Source organism: Maylandia zebra, unplaced genomic scaffold, assembly GCF_041146795.1.
Source record: "Maylandia zebra isolate NMK-2024a unplaced genomic scaffold, Mzebra_GT3a scaffold03, whole genome shotgun sequence".
Lineage (NCBI taxonomy): Eukaryota > Metazoa > Chordata > Actinopteri > Cichliformes > Cichlidae > Maylandia > Maylandia zebra.
Window position 1 is genome coordinate 2315418 of NW_027490033.1, and position 22038 is coordinate 2337455.

At 43.8% G+C, this 22038-nt stretch overlaps 1 protein-coding gene across 1 annotated transcript in view; it reads right to left on the reverse strand.

The window, feature by feature from the left end:
- The window catches only part of LOC112432436 (protein NLRC3), a 3307575-nt gene that overhangs the window by 2241551 nt on the left and 1043986 nt on the right, over positions 1 to 22038 (reverse strand). The window contains exon 25 of the mRNA XM_076881152.1: positions 9883 to 10056. Within this exon, the coding sequence (XP_076737267.1) occupies positions 9883 to 10056 (174 nt within the window). The remainder of the gene's footprint in view (positions 1 to 9882; positions 10057 to 22038) is intronic.

The following is a 22038-nucleotide window of genomic DNA, read 5'->3' on the forward strand; positions in this document are numbered from 1 at the left end:
GCTCTTCTTCTGGCTAATTTGTTTAAAATTTCATTATAAAACTGCTCCAATCACAACTTTGGTGTTATTTCATCAGTGAAATGTTTGAATGATGCAATTGAAACTCTAATGTAATGAAAAGATAAACATGTTTTCCACTTTAATATAACAGGTTAATGCAAATTTCGTGACTTTTCATGTTTTCAAAATGAAGTTTTTTTGTGTGTGTGGCAACATTCAACAGACGATGGAGATTCTTCTGGCATGAAGTTCATGGCTACAGTTCCCATCATTTCTGCTGCTGCTTCACTCATCAGTGTGGCTGTGATAACCTGTGGTTACAGCCTGAGGAGAAATCCTCGCAGGTGAAAACTTTTACTGACGCACTTAAACTCATGAAATGACCCTTTGAAATCACTTGAGCACATTACTGCATACAGCAGCCACTGTGGTGTTCAAAGTATCTCATAGGTTCTTTTCAAACACCACACATTAGTTGTAGACATAGCTAGTCTTGTTTTTGAGGTATTTTTCACCCCATGACCTCTGATGTTTTTATCCTAACAGAGAAAACAGATCAGGTCTAACTAACTTAACAGGATCTGAAACTCGCCAGATGTTTGTGAGTTTTCCATAGTTCTGTTTTACACTTAATTGTGCCGAGGCTGCAGTGCATTATGTCTGTTTTTAAGCTGCACTTTAATTAAATGTAAATGACAGTGTAAATTGTTGTTTAGGACAAAGAGGACCGCTACATGAGCCTTCATCGGCAAAACATCGATGTCTACCAAACTATCTCCTCCGGTCGCCTTCATCATGATGCTGAGGCCGCTGCATGTCACAGTCATGTACAATAATAATCAGAGATGGAGTTTTTACCCTGACTACGTGATCTATAAAACTATGATGCTAGACATGCTATCTATAAAAGACACTGACATTTTAACTTGCCAGCATCATGTGTACTGTTAGTTTGTTTTGCACTGAAAAAAGAGAAAAATATTAACGTCCAGTAAAACTTGTAATGATGTTGTGAATGAATTGCCTTAATTCATGGCTTTTAACACCATTTAATTTCTGTTTTTTATCTGGTTTTAACGTTGAAAATCCTGCCACTTGGCTCTGTGGCCTCTGCCACCATTATGGTTTTTGCTATACTGGTCCACTTGATAGTCATATTTGATGATGATTTTACTTTATTTTGAGTCATTAGAATCAGAACGGGGGTCAGGAAAGAAGAAAAAAGATAAGCTGGGGAGAAAGTTAACAGAAGAAGAGGGAAAAATAGAGAAGAAGAGAAATAGATGGAGAGGAAGAGAGAAAAAATACTGAAAATCTATTTCATCATCTGCTGAAAAACACAAGGAAAAACCAACACAGTGGGGAACCCACAGCAACAACCAATAATATGCAGTAAGTAGGCTAGTAAGTAGTAGTAAATAATAGATATTAAATGTTACTGAGCAGTAAATGGGCCCAGAGGGCCGAGACCTGAGGGCACCCCACCCGCAGCACAGGCCCAACAGAGCCAGGGGGCCGGGCCCCACCGAGCAGCCGCCCAGAGTGAGCCACTAAACACAGAGAACCACTAATGCACTGTGGGTGGGGGCACCAGCTACTGGCAGGAAGTGTGGTGGGGGGAAATAATACGTGACTATTTTTATGTGGAGTGGAATTAAACTGCCATAGAATATGCTTGTGGTGGATTTGACTCAACACAAGCGTATTGTCAAAGTGTTCTTTGGCATGCATCGAGACAGTTTCTCAGATACTGAAGTGACTTGAGCAGAGCCAGTTAAAGCCTACTGTGCTTGAGTGGGCAGCTCAAGTTTCCACGTGGAAGGTTTAGTGAGACAAAGACAGGAAGTTAAAGCTGCTGACTAATAATCTGCAGGTTCCTGATTTGAGTCTCTGTTAAGAGGATGGTGTCTCTGAGATAATTGCTTTTGTGCATCGATAAATAAACAGGGAAATAAATGAATAGAAAAAAGCATCCGAGCGGATGTGCACCGATGGTGTGCCCACTGGTCTTAAAGTGCCTTTGCGCCCCTTACCATTTATGGAGGTCCCATTTGGGCACATTGGCATGGACCTATAGTGTACATGGATATTGCTTTGTATTAGTTCTGGTATATTATACAACACAATAACATGATGCAGTGCTGCTGTGCAACATTTCTGCAAAAGAGTGTGGTGCAAGCAAGGAAGATAAGATAACTCTTGCACAGTCATACCTAGTACAATAATACAACAAAATTGGAAACTGTCCCACCATAACACAATCATTTAGATACAATATTGGACTTTGTTTACATGTAACTGCACAAATAGAATTTAGAAATGTAATTATTGACAAGAGTGAACAACCACTTATAATGTAATCTACAGCTGTGACCAAACAGCTAGATAGAGAATCAGAAGTGTTGTGTTTTCTACAAAGTTTGCTGTTTCAGTGAGAGTCATATGTCATATCATTTCAAACAGTGGCGATCCAGAAATGTTGTACAAACGAGTAAGACTAACTATAGACTTTAGCCAAAGTTGTTAAGTTAGCTAAAGAGTTGGGATTGTGTGTAAGGCATAAATAAACCTAAAATGCAATGTTTTGGACGTTCTTTGGCACATTTCCCTACTGTAGGGGTCTCTGCAAGCATACGGGGCTCTGAGAGGGAACAAGATGACAACGAGGAATTCTACTGGAAATAGGGTTGCCAACTTCCTGAAAAATAAATAAGGGACACCTCGTGGCCAGGGCCAGGCGACCCAGTTGTCTTCACCCTTCCCAGTGTGGTGAATTTTCTAGCTCTTTTTTTTATTTGACTTGAAGTTGATTTAAGTAGATATGTTCTACTTAAATCCTATTCTATTCTTTGTGATATGAACACATGTGAAACAAATGATCATTTAGCCATTTTTTTGTAGCTCAAAATGACAACATTAACACAATAAAACAGGTCTCTTTCTTAAACAGAAGCCTGTCATGCTTAACTTTTGAGAATATAAGTAAATCTTTCTTTAAAAGAACTCTGTCCTGCTTAACTTAAAATAATAGAAAACAATAGAAAGATAAATATTCTTCTAACAGTGCACATTTAGTGCATTTAGTACAATTGGCTTCAGTTGAGGTATTATTTCAGCTTTTCTAATGCTAATCAGCTGCTCCTGTTTGTAAACCCGCCTGTTCCCATGATTACGCATCTTAACTCATCATCATTATTCATCTATGTATTACTTTTATGTATTAGTCATCTATTTGTTGTAATCATCTATCCTTGCAGTTGTTTCTTACACAAAATAAGTTCTATTATCACACTTCTGGCCACATAGCGCTGATATTGACTGCACATGCCCATATTAACTTTTTCCAGCCAGGTGTTTTCCTTTTCCCATTCTTCCCTTTCTCTGAGGGGAACAAACATTGCTGCTCTAATGCTGGGCTCACACTGTGCGGTTTTAGGCCCATTTTGAGCCGATTTTTGAGTCGTGCGACCGATTTGGTGATCGGACCGTTTTTTGGCCTTCGTCGTGCGTCGTGTAGTATACGTGGGGTAACGAGAAGCGATTAACACCTCGAGCAGCTCCCGATCATCAATCGCTCGTGAGCCGCTCACACTGCTCACGCGCAAACACGTAAACGTCGGTGAAAAAGACGGAGCAGCGTGGCTGTGCAGCGTGTGATCTGGACACAAGCGATGGAGGCACAACTTGTAGAACTTTGGAAAGCTCATCCGAGCCTTTTCAATGTGGCCTCACAAAATTATCACGACCACAACAACCGTGAAAATAGTTGGATTTACACTGCTGCTCAATCACAGCTGCCTGATCAATGTTTTTCATTAGCAATTTAGCAAAGTTGATGGTGGTGGTTTGTGTGTCTGTGTGAGTGAAAGACAGAGAGCGACAGATTTTCTGTTATAACCTTCATTTTATGGAGGCACAGTGTGAGCACTCAGGTCGCATCAGAGCATCGGGAGGTATAGTGTGAGACCTGCATCGTGACCTACCAACTTCTAACCCCTGCGAGTCAATCGTGCAGTTTGAGCAGGAGCTGAATAACGTGACTGAAAAAAAAAAATCGCACACTGTTTGCCCAGCATAAAGCTGGGCAAACAGTGTGCGATAAGTGTGCTGTCAGCTCATTGGTCACAAAGCAGGAGAGGGGCTGGGAATTATGTTTTCAAACAAAGTGTTAATTCCATTAAAAGTTATAGACTACTTTTGAGTCTCACTGTATTACGGGACAAAGTGCGTCCCTTATTAGCTCAATACGGGACGTGTACTTTTGTTTCTAAATACGGGACGATTCCGTATTTTAAGGGACGGTTGGCAACCCTAACTGGAAACAGTCGATCATGTCTGTTAAAGCTGAATTCAGGGCAAACTAAGCTAAATTAGTGTTTTTAGCTAACAGCTACAATAAGCATAAAAGTTACTGTTGGGCTGTTATTTGTTAACAGGGGCGATTTTAGCCCATTTTGGGCTGCAGCAGCATAAAATCCTCAGCAGGCTGGGTAAGCTTGCGTGAGCTCTCTGTGGAGGCTGTTGCAGCTGAGATGGCTCACCCGAGCGGTGCAAACTTAGTTACCTTCAAGGCTCCAGAGTCAGCTGAGGTCAGCAGCTCAGCCTCTGGGGAGGTTACAATCCCTGGAACAGCCAGGTCTCTACAACCAGAAACAGTCTTTGCATGTGCAGCTTCAGAACCAGACTTGAAGTTCCAGTTAGTGTCCGATGTCCCAGAAACACTCAGGTGCTCACTGAGCAATCTCTTGAGGCCAACACTCAGAAAATCAAACCGTCTTTGAGCCTTTGTGGGAACATTTATCGTCTCTGCTGGAAAGGTGGAAACATCTGGGAGATGCAGCCTTAACACACTGGGCTTCACAAGTCCTTGGAGGCAGCTCACTAAACTCAGGGATGCAGACAAAATCAGCACTTGCAGGAACACAATGTGCCCTCTCACAATGAGCTTGGAAGCATAAACTGAGTTTTCCTCACTGACTGTTTCAGACAGGATTGTGGGAGCAACACAAAAAGCAGCTTCAGCTGGAAACACACAGTTTAGTGTCTTTGCTGCTCGCTTTAAGTCACAATAAACAGGAAACTCATTGTGTCTCATGTCAGAATCACTCATATACAGGACAGGAAGAGGCGGAGCTTATTTCCTGCAGGGAGCGGTTAGCAGTCTGTGTCTTTCTCATTTCTGACTCCTAAAGAGCTGAAAAACACAGGCTGTTATTGGCTGGCTGACACTGGGATTAATGTCCTTGAAGCCAGCAGTCTTTAATGTCCAGGTTCAGAACGGGCAGGTGAAAAACAGTCCTTTATGTCCTCTGATGTTCAATAAACTGTCCTGATTACTGAGGGAGCAGAGAAAGTGTCTCCATCACTCACCACAGCTGGATGCTCTGAAATCCTGGAATCCAGCTGTGGAGAGGAGCGCCGGCGGCGTGGACGCAGTTTAGTAATCAGGGAACGGGAGACAGGAGGGAAACACAGCTGGGACCAATTACACACACGAGACAGGAAACAGTAACACAGGACTGTCAAAGTAAAACAGGAAATATAACACAGAGTCCAAAGTAAGGAGACGTGGGACACAGTGAAGACACAGAAACAGAAACCAGAACTATAATCACAAAACAAACTCAGAAACATAAAGAGTGAATCAGCTGATTCAGTGTTTGTGACAAAAACATGGATCCTGGTTAATAACTTTTATTTGTTTGTTTCTGTATTATTTTGTGTATCGTTCTTATGAGCTGTTGTTTTGTCAGTGAAATATTATTTCATTGTTTTAAGCTTTTTGTTGACTTTGAAGTGCTTAAGTTGATATTTTTGAACATTTAATTTGTTCGATTATTGTCGAGTCGATAAAACTGTCAAACGCACAGCTGCTTCCAGCACGGCCGGAGGAGAGGTGGCCGAGCAGATGCACAACACACACAGCTCACAGGTTTGCATTTCTAGATATTGCAGATGTTGCAGAAATTGAGAGTAAAGAACTCAGAGATCCAGCGCTGTCTCCTGCCCCTTATTTATACACCACAACACAACGACAGGCGTAACTCACACAAACGGGTAACATGAGGCTCAGATGCTTTGGACGTGTTCACATATACTGGACACAGAATGATGAAGATGGAGCTGCAGGAAGGAGGAAAAGAGGAAAAACACAGAAAAGATTCACAGATGTGGTGAAAAAGGACACGACAGCTTCTGTTTGTTAGTTTGGTTTTTCTTTATTTGGTAAAGATTCAGAAATAAAGAGAAGATCACATGTTTGAATATTATATTAACGTTCTGTAATTACAACAAGTTGTAAAATCTTTCCAGAGTGAGACAGAGACTGTGCAGAGACTGTAGAAGGACAGAGCAGCAGCAGAGCAGTCCAGATACACTGATGATCCTCTGTCAGATCCAGAGGGACACACAGGGCTGATGCTGGACTCTACATTGTGTCTGACAGTGGAGCTGTTCTCAGAGCAGTTCACTCTGCAGCACTGACAGTCATCTGCACTTCATTCCTCTGTCAGTCACTGCTGGATGAAGCTCTCCTCTCCACCTCCCAGTAACATGGCCCAGTCAGAGCGTCTCTACACACAAGCTGCTGCTGCTTCAACCTCTCTGGATCATCAGGACACAGCTGCTCCTCTCTAAGCACATATACCATGAGTCCCACCTGCAGAGAGAAGGAGGAAGAGCAGAGGAGATAAACGAGTGTTTCCAGAGACTCTTCATCAGCTGTCAGTCAGTGATGCAGCACATCCAGTATAAAGAGCAGCAGGGACGTCAGTGCTGGGACTGTACTAGGACTCATTGTTGCTTCACTTTTTCTAATCTTTGGATTTTTATTGAAGTTGCTGAAAATGTTTTTCCCTCCTAGTTTGAGTTTGGACTTTCATTCATTAGAAGAACCTTGGTGTGTCCACTCTGAGCTCTGTAGGAACCCCAACAACAAGCCCAACAATCCAGATGGACGGTTCCAGCTGTTAACTGGAGGAATTCCATCCAAACATCTGCTCTCACTAAATTCTTCCTCACCTACAGACTGTGTTCTTCACTGCTTTAAACTTGGAAATCAATGCAGTCATTGGTCTGCGTGCTGCTTTGTTCAGAGAGCTGATTGGCTGTTGACAGTGTTTGATCAGAGCGTGTCAGCCGTTACTATGGTGACCATAAAGGTGAGAAACAGGAAGTGTTTGTGTCCAATCCTGAAGCCTGTCACCGTTCTCCTCTCACAGCTTCACTGAGAAGCTGCAGCTTTACAGGAAACACTGGATCTTTGTTTCATACTGACTGTGTTTAGTACAATACTGCTGACAGCACCACCCACTCACTCCATCACTCTACTTACTCCAGAGTCTCCAGTCTGTAGTCTGGACTCTTCTGAAGATCAGACAGCTGCTTCACATCTGGATCCTTCAGGTTGTTAAGTTGTAGGTACAGCTCTCTCAGATGGGAGGGGTTGGACTTCAGTGCTGCTGCCAGATAATCACAGCTGATCTCTGACAAACCACAGTCGACCAATCTGTATAAAGAATGAAAGATGTAAGTTTATTAGACAAAGTGCTTGAAATCATTCAGTGTTTCATCATCTGTTCAGAGCTGAAGAAGGTTCAGAATGTAGAAGTTTAGAAAATGGAAACTCCAAACAGCTGAAGCCAACAGGAAGCAGCTTCAAACAGGAAACTGTGCAGAGTTTCAGACTATATGTCCTGATGCAGCCAGTTGGATTTTGGAGATTTGAATCTCTGTTCTGTGACTAAGTCCTTGAATCATTTCTTCCAGTTGGTCCAACAAGACAGACTAAGTATTGGACATGTGTTGTGGCTCCATCAGGGGAGCTTCTAAATGTGATGTGATGGCCCCTCTGGGTCTGTCAGGTCACAGCACTGAAGAGAGCTCAAACTGGGCACACAGTTGTTCCAGTCTGGACCAAAGACTCTATACTGGGACTGAGGGACTGCTTTGACTGCACCCACTGGGACTTTTTAAAGGCTCATGTTCTCACTTAGATCATCGATTTCTACTGACATTTCTTTCTGGGAAAAATGGGGATTACTTTGGAAACAGGAAGTATTTTCCCCAATAAGCAGCCCTGGATTAGTAAATCACTCCAACATGTTCTCAGGCAGAAGAAGCTGTCTTGTTATGAGGGAGAGAAGAAAAAGATTGAGGCACAGAAACCTGTTGAAAGAGAGATAAAGCAGCTAAAATCAGGTGTAAAAGTAAAGCAGAGGATGAGCTGAATAAAGGACACTCAAGGCTGGCTTGGAAAGGAATGAAGTCCATGGTGGGGATGCAGAACAAGGAGCAAAGATGAATGTGATGCTGAATCAGCAGAAGACTTGGACTCATTTGATTCCAGCTTTGATATCATTGATTTCAATGAAGAGCTTTGTGATTGTAGCAAAGGGCTGGTAGCTCTGAGAGTCCCACTGATGAGGTGTTTGTGTGGAAATCTCTTAGTGGGACCAAAGAGAGAAAAAGCCCTGGTCCTGATGCTGTGGGAGGGAAATGATTGAAGTGTGCTGTGAGGAACTGACTGGGAGATTTTCACACATTTTCCAGTCCTCCTTGGAACAACAGGAAGTTCCCAGCATATGGAAACAAAGGTTAAGTGTCCTATGGCACTCAGTGATGATGGTGCTGTGGCCCCACCACCTCCACCTCTTTGTAAAGGAACTAACTGTAATCTGAAGCTTCAAATGGAACTAAGACTTCCTCCACTAGGTGGCAGTGTCTGATGAGAAAGTGTTAGTGGAGCTGGCCTGGAGTCAGAAACAGGAAGATGCAGGATTTGGGCTGAAATGGGCAAAAGTGGTTAGCACTAGTGCCTTAGAGCAAGAAGGTTGTAGGTTGAAGCTTGTTGGTCAGCTGGGCCTTTCTGTGGAGGTTGGATGTTCTCCCACAGTCCAATGAAATGCTGCTTAGGTTCATTGGTGCTTCTACATTGGCTGTAGGTGTGGATGTGAGGGAGTGCTTCTCTGTCGCTCTCTGTTGGCCCTGTGATGGACTGCTCACCTGTGCAGGTGGACCACGCCTCTTGCCCTATGACAGCTAGGGCACAGGCTGCAGCCCTGTGAGCCTAAGCTGAATAAACAGTTAGCAAAAATGATCCATAGATGGCCTGAAATCCCCCAGTTAGCAGTTTGGTAGATAGCTATGACATGCTAATCCCATCCAGCAGCTGTATTCTACCTGTAAGCTGATCCCTGCTGAGCCAAAGCACTTTTTCATATACAAATTACAACCTTTAATAGAAACCTATTGGTCAGCATCTTATTAGCCTGCTGTTAGCTTCATTCCACAGAAAACTGAGAGAAACTAACAGAGTTGATAAAGAATAAAGAGAAATGTGCTGATTTAAAGCCTTTGAAGTGCTTCAGATGATCTCTGTCCACTTCTGTCCACTCATTCATTCATGTAAGCTTTCTAATGCAGCTTTGATCTTCACAGTCTGCTTGATGAAACTCATTCTAACCCTGAATGTCAGAGTGTTCCTCCTTCTCTTTCCCATCATTCATGCTGGCAGTGGAGGAGATTTGGATGTTGGACTGTGTTTTGGATGATGTGTGTATGTTTGTGTTGGACTGCTGTCTGTAAAGCAAACACACATTTTGCTTTGGATTTCAGTGTCAGACAGACTTTAAGGTGCAATGAAGAGTTTGAGAGTTTCACAGTGAATTTTCCAGTGGAGGATTTTTCTTCTTCTTTGAAGGTTTGAAATGTGAACATTGTTCTGCTGCAGTCAATGGACTAAACCAGAGAAGAAGAAAACAGACTTTACCATGAAGATCCTCAGTGTGGATCAGTATAATATCAGCCTGATGTCTGCAGTTTAGTGTCAGCACAACTTTCACATCATATTCATCTCAGCACAACTAAAACATGCTGACTGACCTCAGAGTTTCAAGTTTACATCCTGGACTCTCCAGGAAACCACACAGATGCTTCACTCCTGGATCCTTCAGATTGTTTCCATACAGGTCCAGCTCTCTCAGATGGGAGGGGTTGGACTTCAGTGCTGCTGCCAGATAATCACAGCTGATCTCTGACAAACCACAGTTCCACAATCTGTATAAAGAATGAAAGATGTAAGTTTATTAGACAAAGTGCTTGATATCATTCAGTGTTTCATCATCTGTTCAGAGCTGAAGAAGGTTCAGAATGTAGAAGTTTAGAAAATGGAAACTCCAAACAGCTGAAGCCAACAGGAAGCAGCTTCAAACAAACACAACAAGAGAAAAAACTCTGAATGTTTCACATTAAAGTCGTACATTTCTCATAAAAACAGGACAAAGACTTGAAAAAGTCGTGTTTTTCCTTCCAGGAACCACATGGCTTCACTTTTAAAGGTGAAGTGTGACAGAAATGGACATATTTGAAGTCCAACACCTTTTTCCAGTCACATTATTAAAGCAGACAAACTACAAGCTCATTTTCATTCCAACAAGTCATCTTCTGACCTGGACTAACAACACTGGTCTCTATGTGCAGCTGGCTGTGAGACCAGTGCTCAGGGAGCGTCTACAAAGTGCAACACTGAAAGAACATCACACACTCATTTGCTTCCAGCACTTTCACACAAACATCTACTGTCATTATTGTCACCAAACTCTGTGGATCCTTTATTGCAAATTCAAATGGGATCAAATGGTCAGACAAAAGAGGGTTATGAGGAAATATGATGAAATGTTGTGTATTAGCAGCAACTTATTGAATCATTTTCCTCAGAAACCAAACAAAATGATTGACAAACATGTTTTTACAAACTCAGTGTTGGACTTGGATCAGCAGGATAAGCTGATGTTTAAAGGCATTTGAGTCTCACTGTATGAGAGTCCAGTTCTTACTCAATATTTATGGATGATGTTCTTTCAGTGTTGCACTTTGTTTGGCACAAAATGAAATTATTTGGCCTCTCAGATGCTTTTAGAGATTCCCAAATGACTGATGATGTCATCTCTGGGGTCTGATTGATAGAAAAAAAAATGTCTTTGAGACCTTTTGTAACTGACAAACTCTTCATCTGCTAACAACACTGAGTTGAATCTCCATGGCTGATAGTTGGAGCAGGCATCAGGAATACACATTGAAAAAACAAGAGGAGAAATCACCAGTCTTATAATCACATTCTGTAACTAAAGGGAGACGTTTTTCTATACAAATATATGTTTTATGGACATTAGAAAAAAAGAGTATTGATGTGAAGCAGGATTATGAAATCTCCATACATCAGCCAGCCCATAATTATCAAGAAAGCTCTGAATGACGCATGCTGAGTTTGGACTAAGTGTACTTTTGTGTGAACTGTGGTCCATAGCAGATAATGAGCAGTTTAGGTCTCCCTCAAAGATGATATTGTGTGATGACATATTGGGGAGCCGCGCAAAGACATTAGTGAAAAATCTGTGATCGTCCCAATTAGAGGCGTAGATATTTGCTAAGATCAAAGGAAAACCATAAACTATATTTTCTGCACTTAAAATCCTGTAATTTTCTCATAAATCGACAGTGCGCCTTATGGATGAATTCTGGTTGTGCTTACTGACCTCGAACCGATTTTATGTGCTACACGGCGCTCAGAAACCTTTCAAAAGATGTTTTGGTACGACTTTGCTCAGCTACGAGGCCGCACCGCTTGATGGATTGTTGGAGCATTACAGCTACGAGGAGCCTCGCGGAGTGATACGTACTCTGCTTCAACGTAATATTACTGTATTGAGTGTGTATAAGGACCATAAATGGCACCTGTAAGAGACACGGTTACAAAGAGGATTTCAAACTCCAGGCTGTCAGTCACGCAGTAGAACCTGGGAACAGAGCAGCTGCTTGTTATTATGCTCAGCGTCTGTTTACATTTTGACTGCACGATTGTGAGCTGTTTGTTATGCACAAAAACAACAGTTTTCTTTTATTTATGGAGCATTATTATTTAATAAATGCTGATCATTTATTCCTGAGTAATTGTTTCATGTACATCTACGCTGTATGTTAATAAATGTGCCTGTGTGAGATTTGGGACACAGCTTTGACTAAGAACTCTCTTTTTGTTCGAACTTTCTGGCTTCAAAAATATCGAGATATATATCGTATATCGCCACCCAGCTAAAGAATATCGAGATATAAACTTTGGGTCATATCGCCCAGTCGTAATATTGCAATAGGTTGTCCGTTAAACTCAAGCGGGGCTTGGGCCCTGGCACGGCGTAGCCACACAATCCTGGTAGTAGTGACGCTCGGCTATGACGGCGTGCGGGTTACCAGCTGGCTTTCTCAGGATAGGGCTCCTGTGTGAGCGGTCGACAATAACGTCTTTATCCATACCCAGCACTTCACGTAGTAGCACGGATACGGCCGTGGAGGAGCTCGAGTCCAGGCCCTCTGGGATCCCTATGATGTGGATGTTAGCTCTCCGCTTCCTGCCTTCATCACATTTATCCTTCAGGTCAGACAGCTCCTCCTTCATACTCTCTACTGTAGACTGCAGGGTGGTCACCTCATCGCTCCACATTGACAGCCCATCCTCAGCTTCTTTCACTCTAACCTTTACTCCATCAACTTCGCCGCACGTCGCCACCATGCTGTTAGCGATCTCATTTCTCAGTCCTTGCACGTCAGCCCTTATATTGTCAAAATCTTCTTTCAATGCATTTCTGACTTCTTCTTTTAACAGCGTACTAATGTCCTCTTTAATGGATTGAAGAAGCTCCAGTTTTAGAGCAGTAGGATCCACATCACGCGCGTCTGTTGAGTCTGCTCTTCAGCGGCCGTAGAGCTGGACGCTGCCCTTTGGCCATCATCGATACTCTCGCCCGAGATCGCACCGGGGCTAAAATATTCACCTGCTCAGCTGTTTTTGATCAGTTTGAGCCTGTGTGGTTTGATCAGGTGGAGGAACGATGTGATGCTATAAAGACATCATCTTGTCCAAATGAAGTTGTTCCAACACGTGTTTAAAAAGATTTTAAAGGTTGTTGGTTCCGACATCTTAGCGATTTTTAACAGCAGTCTTAGTTCAGGTGTTGTACAGCCTGTTTTAAACATGCTGTTGTACAGCCTGTACTAAAAACCTGATCTGGATCCTCTGTCCGCTCAAACTTCAGGCCTATTTCAAAGCTTCCCTTCCTGTCGAAGATTTTGTAAAAGATTATATTTGTTCAGCTGCAATCTGTTGTAAAGGTTTCAGTCTGGTTTTAAAGCTCTTCACAGCACTGAAACTGCACTTTGGAAAGTTCTTAATGATCTTTTATCAGCCACTGATCAGGAGACTCCGCTGTGCTTTTGGATCTGACCGCTGCCTTGACCACAGCATCTTGACCTCACCATTGGAGCATGGCGGCATCAAGGGCGCTCTATTAGACTGGTTCAGCTCTTTTATTAAATCGCATTATTACATTTGGGGCTTATATTTGACGGCAATTTGAAAAACAGCTGAGCTCAGTTGTACAGCGGTCTTTCTTCAAACTGAGGCTTTTATCTAAGGTGAGATCATTTCTATCTTTTAAAAACCTTGAACGGGCGATCCACGTTTTCATGACGTCCCAGCTGGATTATTGTAACTCCTTATATGTTGGAGTTAGTGGGACCTGCCTGGCAAGACTGCAGCTGGTCCAGAAAGCTGCAGCTCGTCTTCTGACACAAGCTCAAAGACATTTATCGTCCCAACAACCACATATACGCTGGTCCCTCGCTGTAACACAGTTCACCTTTGGCGGCCTCGCTGTTTCGCTGATCTTTTTTGTGCAATTTTGCATGTTTTTGTTTTTTACAGCGCGTTGTGTTCTGCGTCCTGATTGGCTGTAGACCATTGTCAGCCAATCTCGTGCCGTGTCTCCTGTACAGTACAGAATGTGTTCAAATTTACAGCAGTGTGACTCTGCAGTGCTGCACTGTATGTTTGTACGTTTTGTCCCAACAAACAACAATGATGACGAGACGTTTTGCACCTGTGGTAGCAGCCAAAGGCAGAGGAAGATGCTGACCATCATAGTTTCAACAAGGAGGCAAAAAGGTTGTAACTGTCCACAACAAGAACATCGTAAGGATGGAGTCAGCTTTGGCTTTGTGGCTCAGTGACCGCAGGAAAAAGAACATCGTGCTGGACACCAACATTATCTGCAGAAAAACTCAAAAGCTTTATGAAACTTTACCTGACAGCGAGGAGCCCAGGCCATGGACGAGTGCTCCTCACACAGAAGCTCATTTAATGCCAGCAAAGGCTGATTTGACACATTTCAGAAACACTTTGCTTTCACTCTTTAATAATGAACTTATTTTTCTATGAAGGTTTGAACTTTGTTTAAACAAGAGAGAAAAGTGTGAAAATGTTCATGCCTGTCTGAGAAAAGTGTAGAAAGTGTGCAGTGAGGGTTTAACTGCCTTAAAACTTCTATAATACTTGTAAAACATAAAGCTGCTACTTCATTCTGAGACTTATTTTTAGAACGTAACTCGATAAACGAGCGACCGCAGTAATGTATTGTGTTTATTTTGAAAACTCTAAACAGGATCTTCAGATTTATTTTGAAAGCTTTATCTGGAAAACACAAACACATAAGCAGGAAACAAAGAGCGTGATATGAAACGATAGACGTTTTCATATGGTCATCATATATACATCGTTCTATCGAACAGCCCCAGCTCCTGCTGTCAGTCTCTGTAAATCTGCTCTGAAAACACATTTGTATTCACTGGCTTTTAATACAGCATGAGAGTTATTTGATATTTGATGTGTGATATTAATATTAGGAGTTATTTTAATCGTTATTTTGGATTCTTGTACAGCACTGTGGTCAACGCTGCTGCTGTAATTAATGTGCTATAAACACATAAACAATCTGCAGTTAAACATCCAAAACTAAAGATGTGATCGCTGCCTTTAGAAAATGTGCTGATGCACAAGATATCAGCTCCATTAAGGTGGAATGTGGCCGTGTTAGAAACATGTTGGAAGAAGTTTGAAGCTGAAACTGTGAAGCTGAGAGTGAAAGAGCTCCAGCGTCTGTCACAGGAAACTTTCTTATTTCCACACTGATGAAAGCATCAAGCTTTGATTTCCTGCTGCTTTTATTGAGTCACCCTGTGAAACTGAGCCACAGCTGAACCAGCATCCCTGTACAGCAGACACTTACAGCGCTTGGCTGCTTCCATTGGACCCTCTGCACAGAGCTTCAGTTTCCTCTTCTGGTCCCAAAGTGCAGAACAACAAGGTTTCAAACAGCTTCGTTCCAGCAGCATCAGCCACAGACATGCAGAGAGAATCCTTTGGTTGTGTTGTGTGTTTGCATATCTGCTGTGGTGCTTTGTGAGGATGGATCATCTCCTGCAGCTCCAGATAAACAAGCTGGACCTGAACCTGGTAGCTTCACTTAGAAGACACTTGTGACGGGAACGTGTGAGAAGTTTTGTGCAGACAAGTGTGGATTTAGAGTGTGGGACGAGCTCTCCACAGTCTTTGTGGAGATCCACATTCTGCATACTGCCTGTGAGAAGCTGCAGACATTTGTCCTCCAAATCCACTGAGCAGCTGCTCGTGGTGGTATTAGCTTCATGTGTGCGTGTTAGCATGAAGCCTCGGTCACACTCTGCTGTGGACACGGTCACGGACAGCTGGACGCCTGATGGACGAGTCGTCCTTCCTGTTAAACTTCTTTGAGCATGAGAATAGCATAAGAAGCTCAGTGGACACTGTTCAGTGTTTTAACTCTCGCTTTCTGATGGGTTTAGATTTTATTATTGTCATTTGTATTAGGAAATATTTAACCATATATTCTTAGAGGTGTATAATCAATTGTGTAGTGATAGGATGTGTGATCTTTAGCAGGCTGCAGGGGCTTGGTGTGTATTCCACACTAGAATGCACGCCCACATCCTGGGAGCACGAGAGAGGTCGTACCTTCTCTTATTGTTTTATGGCAGGATTAACGTAGCTACGTCTGTTCTAGTCTAAGTGCTTTTTGTTTAGATGAACTGCTGGACTTCCTCACCATGTTATCTAGGGTGAACCATCTAGGGTGAAGGGGGGTCTACCCTCTTCCTGACCAAGGATGTTATATGACCCTTTGATCAGCAGTACCACACACACACACACACACACACACACACACACACACACACACACACACACACACACACACACACACACACACACACACACACACACACAGTATTCTTTGTTCACATGTATACCTATGTGAGATGCTATATGTTAATGACCCTATGCATATTCATGTAACCACAATAAAAGGAGTGCTATGGGGAGCCTGGCTGAGAGTCTGATGGTGGTCAAGTGGTGGAACGACGCTTGGCTCCAGCCAGGTCTCCCTCATGCATGAGTAAACCAGAGAACTTTGGTGCCTTGTGTCTTGCTTTTTGCTGCGTAGCAGATTGTCCTTAACGTTCCAGTGGATAGGTTCAAACTACAAACCTATCATTAATTGGTCCTTCGAGAGCCGGATCCCTGGAGTCGACATTCACCGAGGGGAAAAGAGACACGCCGACAGACTGACGTCAGCCAGGACTTATAGAGGTCCTGCAGCAAAGTCCCGAGGCGTGAGAATTCGTCATCGAGCCGGTGGATTAGCCGTCTGTTTTTTCTCCTCGATGGATGACGATTGACGGGATTCGGGACTGATGCTACTCGCAATAAGCAACACCAAGTAGGTATGTGAAAAATCTAAGCCACTGTGTGAGGCTGAGTTGTAAAGTCTTTATCACTGTGTGCGATAAAGCGTGTAGTCACTGTGTGCGACTATTCTTTGCCGCTGTGTGCAGCAAAGCGCGCATCCACTGTGTGAGGTTGCGTTGAAAGTCTTTATCACTGTGTGCGATAAAGCGCGTGATCACTGCTATGTAAGTCTTTGCCACTGTGTGCGACAAAGCACGCAGTCACTGTGTGAGACTGCGTTGAGACAATAGGCCTAATTTTTGTTGTTTGTGTGTGAGGATATTTTTTGTTGTTGTTGTTGTTGTGTGAGTGTGTGCGGAGCAGAACACGTGGTCTGTGACGTCGGCAGCTGTTGTTGTTATTATGGGTTCCCAAGCAACCAAGAGTGTGTCAGAGGGTGACGAGAAGTTTATGGTGAAATTCGCTCCCGGTAGCGCAAAGTATTTAGGACATTGGCGCAAGAAATATGATTTTGAAGGTAAATTGGTTGTAGGACAATGTCAAATGTTAGTAGACCAGTTGACAGTGAAAGCAGCTTGTGCGACAGGGAAATTGAAACAGGAGAGAGAGTTACAAGTGGCGTCCGCTAAATTGTGGTTAGAACAGGCGCAGAAGAGACAGGAGGCAGTGACTATATATACTGACAGTCAGTATGCATATGCTACACTTCATTTCTTTGCCGCTCAGTGGTCAAGACGAGGCATGACAACATCAACAGGTAAACCTGTGGAGCATGCGACATTGTTGCAGGCCCTGTTGAAAGCAGTCTTACTGCCTAGTAAAGTTGCGGTTTGTAAATGTGCAGCACACACACGTGGCACTGACCCCATTGTACTAGGCAACGCCTTTGCAGATAAAATTGCAAAGGAAGCGGCCCTTGGAACACATGGGGTTCATGTTCTGGCGTCACAGGAGCAAACTACGCCCATCACACATGATGTGTTAGCAGACATGCAGTCACACTCACCTCCAGCTGAGAAGCAGCTGTGGCTCACTAAAGGAGCAAGCCTGCGAGGTGATGTCTACTATCTTTGTGATAAACCTATATTGCCTAAGAACCTATATAGGACTGCTGCAAGTTTGAGCCACGGGCTCTGCCATGTCTCGACAGCTGGGATGGTGGCAGCAGTCGAACGGCAGTTTTTCACACTGGGATTCAATGCTTATTCAAAACATTTTTGTAAAGCATGTTTAATATGTTGTAAACATAATGTTCAAGGAAACCTCAGACCTAGGAGAGGAAAGTTTCCCAGACCCAGCTACCCATTTGAAGTAATCCATATGGATTTCATTGAGTTGTCTAACTGTAACACCTACAGGTACTGCCTGGTGATTGTGTGCCCGTTCTCAAAGTGGGTAGAAGTTGTCCCCACTAAGAAAGCAGATGCTATTTCAGTGGCTAAAGTGATATGCAAAAATGTGATCCCAGAGCATGGGATCCCCCAGACTATTTACAGTGACAATGGTCCTCATTTTGTGAATGAAGTAATTGAGAAAATGTCACAACATCTGGGGATAACGCTGAAAAACCATTGCTCATATCACCCACAAAGTGCAGGGCTGGTTGAAAGGACTAATGGCACAGTAAAGCTGAGACTCAGGAAAACAATGGAGGAAACAGGCAGAACATGGGTAGACTGCATTGAGCTAGTGAAAATGTATATGAGAATCACGCCAACTGATAATGGCCTAACGCCTTTTGAAATAATATATGGCAGGCCATTTAGAGTTCCAGTGTTTTGTAATGATAATGATAAAGCAGAAGAAGAAAACACACTAGCAGACTGGATGATTAAAATGCTGAAAAGCAAAGAAGTCATGAGTGCAAATAATCTGCCAGATGATTCTGTTTCTGTACAGGAAGAACGTCTGAAGCCAGGGGACTGGGTACTGATAAAGGTCATAAAGAGGAAGTGCTGGTCGAAGCCACGGTGGGACGGACCATACCAGGCTCTGCTGACAACACCAACTGCTGTGAAGATTGCAGAACGACCCACCTGGATACACCAAAGCCACTGCAAAAAGGTGACACACATCCAGGCCAGCTCGGAGTAAGTGGCAGGAAGACCGGGTACAAAGGGGGGGAAAGCCTCTAGGGCCCTTCGTCTCAATCCGGTGAAGAAACCAACTGAGCCACAGGTACTCATCAGAATGGCTGGTAAAGTGTTGTCTACCCTGCTGGGTGTAATGGCTTTGATGTCATCATGGTCAGCTGTGGAGACCCTGTATGTCCAAGGAAACCACACCCAATACCCTCATGGCTATTCTACAAACTTTTGGTGGCAGTTTATGAATACAACTGCTCACTTGAACAATAGGACGGACTGCTATGTGTGTGCTCATATGCCGTTATCCGCATATACATCTGGACTGTGGCCGTACAGCATACCAGAGGACAGGAGTTGGTGTCTGTTGGGCTTAGCAACTCATCCTGGCAACAGAGTCCTCTGGTCCCAGGCCAACTATAGTACACCTCTGAACATCACCTGGAGTAAGTCGCCACTTATAGATGTGAATTGTTCTGAGCAAACTGACTTATTGGCCTGGCCTCAAGTGTCAGACCCACTGCCAGACATAATATTGCTGAACAAGCTGAATACAGCTCAACTGCCGTTGTGTGTGATGAACAATGGATCACTGTCAGTGGGGGAGCTGCCGCTTCGTTTATGTGGATACATATACACCTACTGCCCTCCAGAGAATGAGAGCAGGTGTATGAAATGCTTGACCAGTGCAAAGTGAGCTGAGAACTTGACATTAAGGAGGACTGAATGCAAGTCCAACCGGGCTTACAGGATACCAGTAAAAGCAAAGAGTCAGAAGTGGACAGGATGTGCAAGGATGGTGCCGAGCAGTAAAGGAACAAGAGTTTTGGCTGATTGGTATTTCTTGTGTGGACATAAAGCCTATCTATCACTCCCTGAGGGATGGGGAGGATTGTGTGCCGTGGTGAAGTTATCGGATCATGTCTTCTTCATGGACAGAGTTGAACATCACCCTAGCAACCGACGGAAGCGTGAGGTGAATATAGCCTCACCTAACTCTTTTGGAGTGACAGTAGACACTGGAGTGCCACGAGAATTCCACATTTGGAGTGGAGGAGCTAAATTCTTCCAAAGTTTGATCCCAAACATCGGAGTTGCAGAGGTGCGGGATCATGTGGAGATCAACCGATATGCCTTACTGCGACACATTAATCTCACTAAGACTCTGGGAACAGCCTTAGCGGAGGAGCAAAAGGCCATCAGAACGATGGTACTGCAGAACAGGCTGACCCTAGACTTGATAACAGCATCACAAGGAGGAGTGTGTAAGCTGATTGGAGAGACATGTTGTACGTTTATTCCGGATGGATATACGACTGGAGGAGACATCTATGAGGCACTGCAGAACTTAACTGCTCTGCAGAAATATGTGGCGGACCACACATCAGGAGGAGACACGTCACAAGGCTGGATAGCCTGGTTGACATCTGGACCATGGTGGAATATGTTTCTAAAGTTTTTGACTCCCATTCTTACATTATTGGCTTTGCTTTGCTTGTTTACAGGTTGCATTTTGCCATGTGTAAGATCGATGGTGAATAAAATGATTGCTAACACCTTTACCAATTTCATACTGTTGCAGCAGAGTGACATGGATGCTAAGGCTAATATGTGTGTATGAAATGAAGCCTGCACTGAAAATGTTGACAAGTGGTGTAGAGCTGAAGATATATATATGCCGTATAGCCTTAAAAAATGACAATACAGGGTGGTGATGATGGGTTTAGATTTTATTATTGTCATTTGTATTAGGAAATATTTAACCATATATTCTTAGAGGTGTATAATCAATTGTGTAGTGATAGGATGTGTGATCTTTAGCAGGCTGCAGGGGCTTGGTGTGTATTCCACACTAGAATGCACACCCACATCCTGGGAGCACGAGAGAGGTCGTACCTTCTCTTATTGTTTTATGGCAGGATTAACGTAGCTACGTCTGTTCTAGTCTAAGTGCTTTTTGTTTAGATGAACTGCTGGACTTCCTCACCATGTTATCTAGGGTGAACCATCTAGGGTGAAGGGGGGTCTACCCTCTTCCTGACCAAGGATGTTATATGACCCTTTGATCAGCAGTACCACACACACACACACACACACACACACGCACACACACACACACACACACACTATTCTTTGTTCACATGTATACCTATGTGAGATGCTATATGTTAATGACCCTATGCATATTCATGTAACCACAATAAAAGGAGTGCTATGGGGAGCCTGGCTGAGAGTCTGATGGTGGTCAAGTGGTGGAACGACGCTTGGCTCCAGCCAGGTCTCCCTCATGCATGAGTAAACCAGAGAACTTTGGTGCCTTGTGTCTTGCTTTTTGCTGCGTAGCAGATTGTCCTTAACGTTCCAGTGGATAGGTTCAAACTACAAACCTATCACTTTCACTTCAGCTTCACCAACAACAGCACAAGCAGAGCAGCCCACTGCCTGCATGGCTGGGACAGCGCCCCCTGGTGACTGTAAACCACTACAACATGTAGACGGCCGTCTGCAGGCTGGATGTAGCACCACCGCAGAGACGTGCTGCAGCTCTGTTTAGTTACCCAGCTGACAGCAGAGGCTGTAGTTTACTGTTACCAACATGGAAAACTGAAGCTTCACCAGCTGGAGCTACAGAGCTGGAGAACAAAGGAGACTGAGAGGCCAGAATGATGTGGGAGGAAACATCAAGAGCCTGTTTGAAAGGAGACACATGTGGATGCTGTGCCAGTCTGTGGTCTGTCAGAAGTCAGCTGAGTCACACTGCAAGAAGCTGCAGAATCTCAGAGGAGGAGATTTGGAAGTGTTTGTGGGACAAACTGGACTCAAAGAAAGAAGATGTTTGTGAAGTCTTTGGTGGAGGTGAGCAGTGTGAAGCAGAACACATGCAGATGAATCAGGAGGTCAGCATCAGTGTCTCCTTGTGGTGGACGGTAAAAGAATCAGAGCCAACGCTCCCGTCCACCCTCGGCATGAAGCAGTGCTGTTTCTGAAACAGGAGGACAAGTCCAGAGAAGACAGAGGAAGCAAAGATGAGGGTGGGACAGGACAGCAGGACTTCCTTCACACCTGCAGCTCCATCACACTGCTGTAGCTCCTCTTCATCACACATGTACCTGCAGCCTGTCTTCGAGTCCAGGAGTCACCTCCACACAGTGTAGAAGCCTCCTGTGCAGACCATGGAGTCCAGCCTCTGTCAGGGAAGTCGGCACTAAAGCCTGAAAGACTTCAATCTGTCTCTGCTCCACCCGAGAAAGACCAGCACCGTACTTGTTGTGCATTCAAGGAGGGAACATCAGCGCTGCATCGTGGGAACAACACCGCAGGAACAAAGACACAGCACGGCCG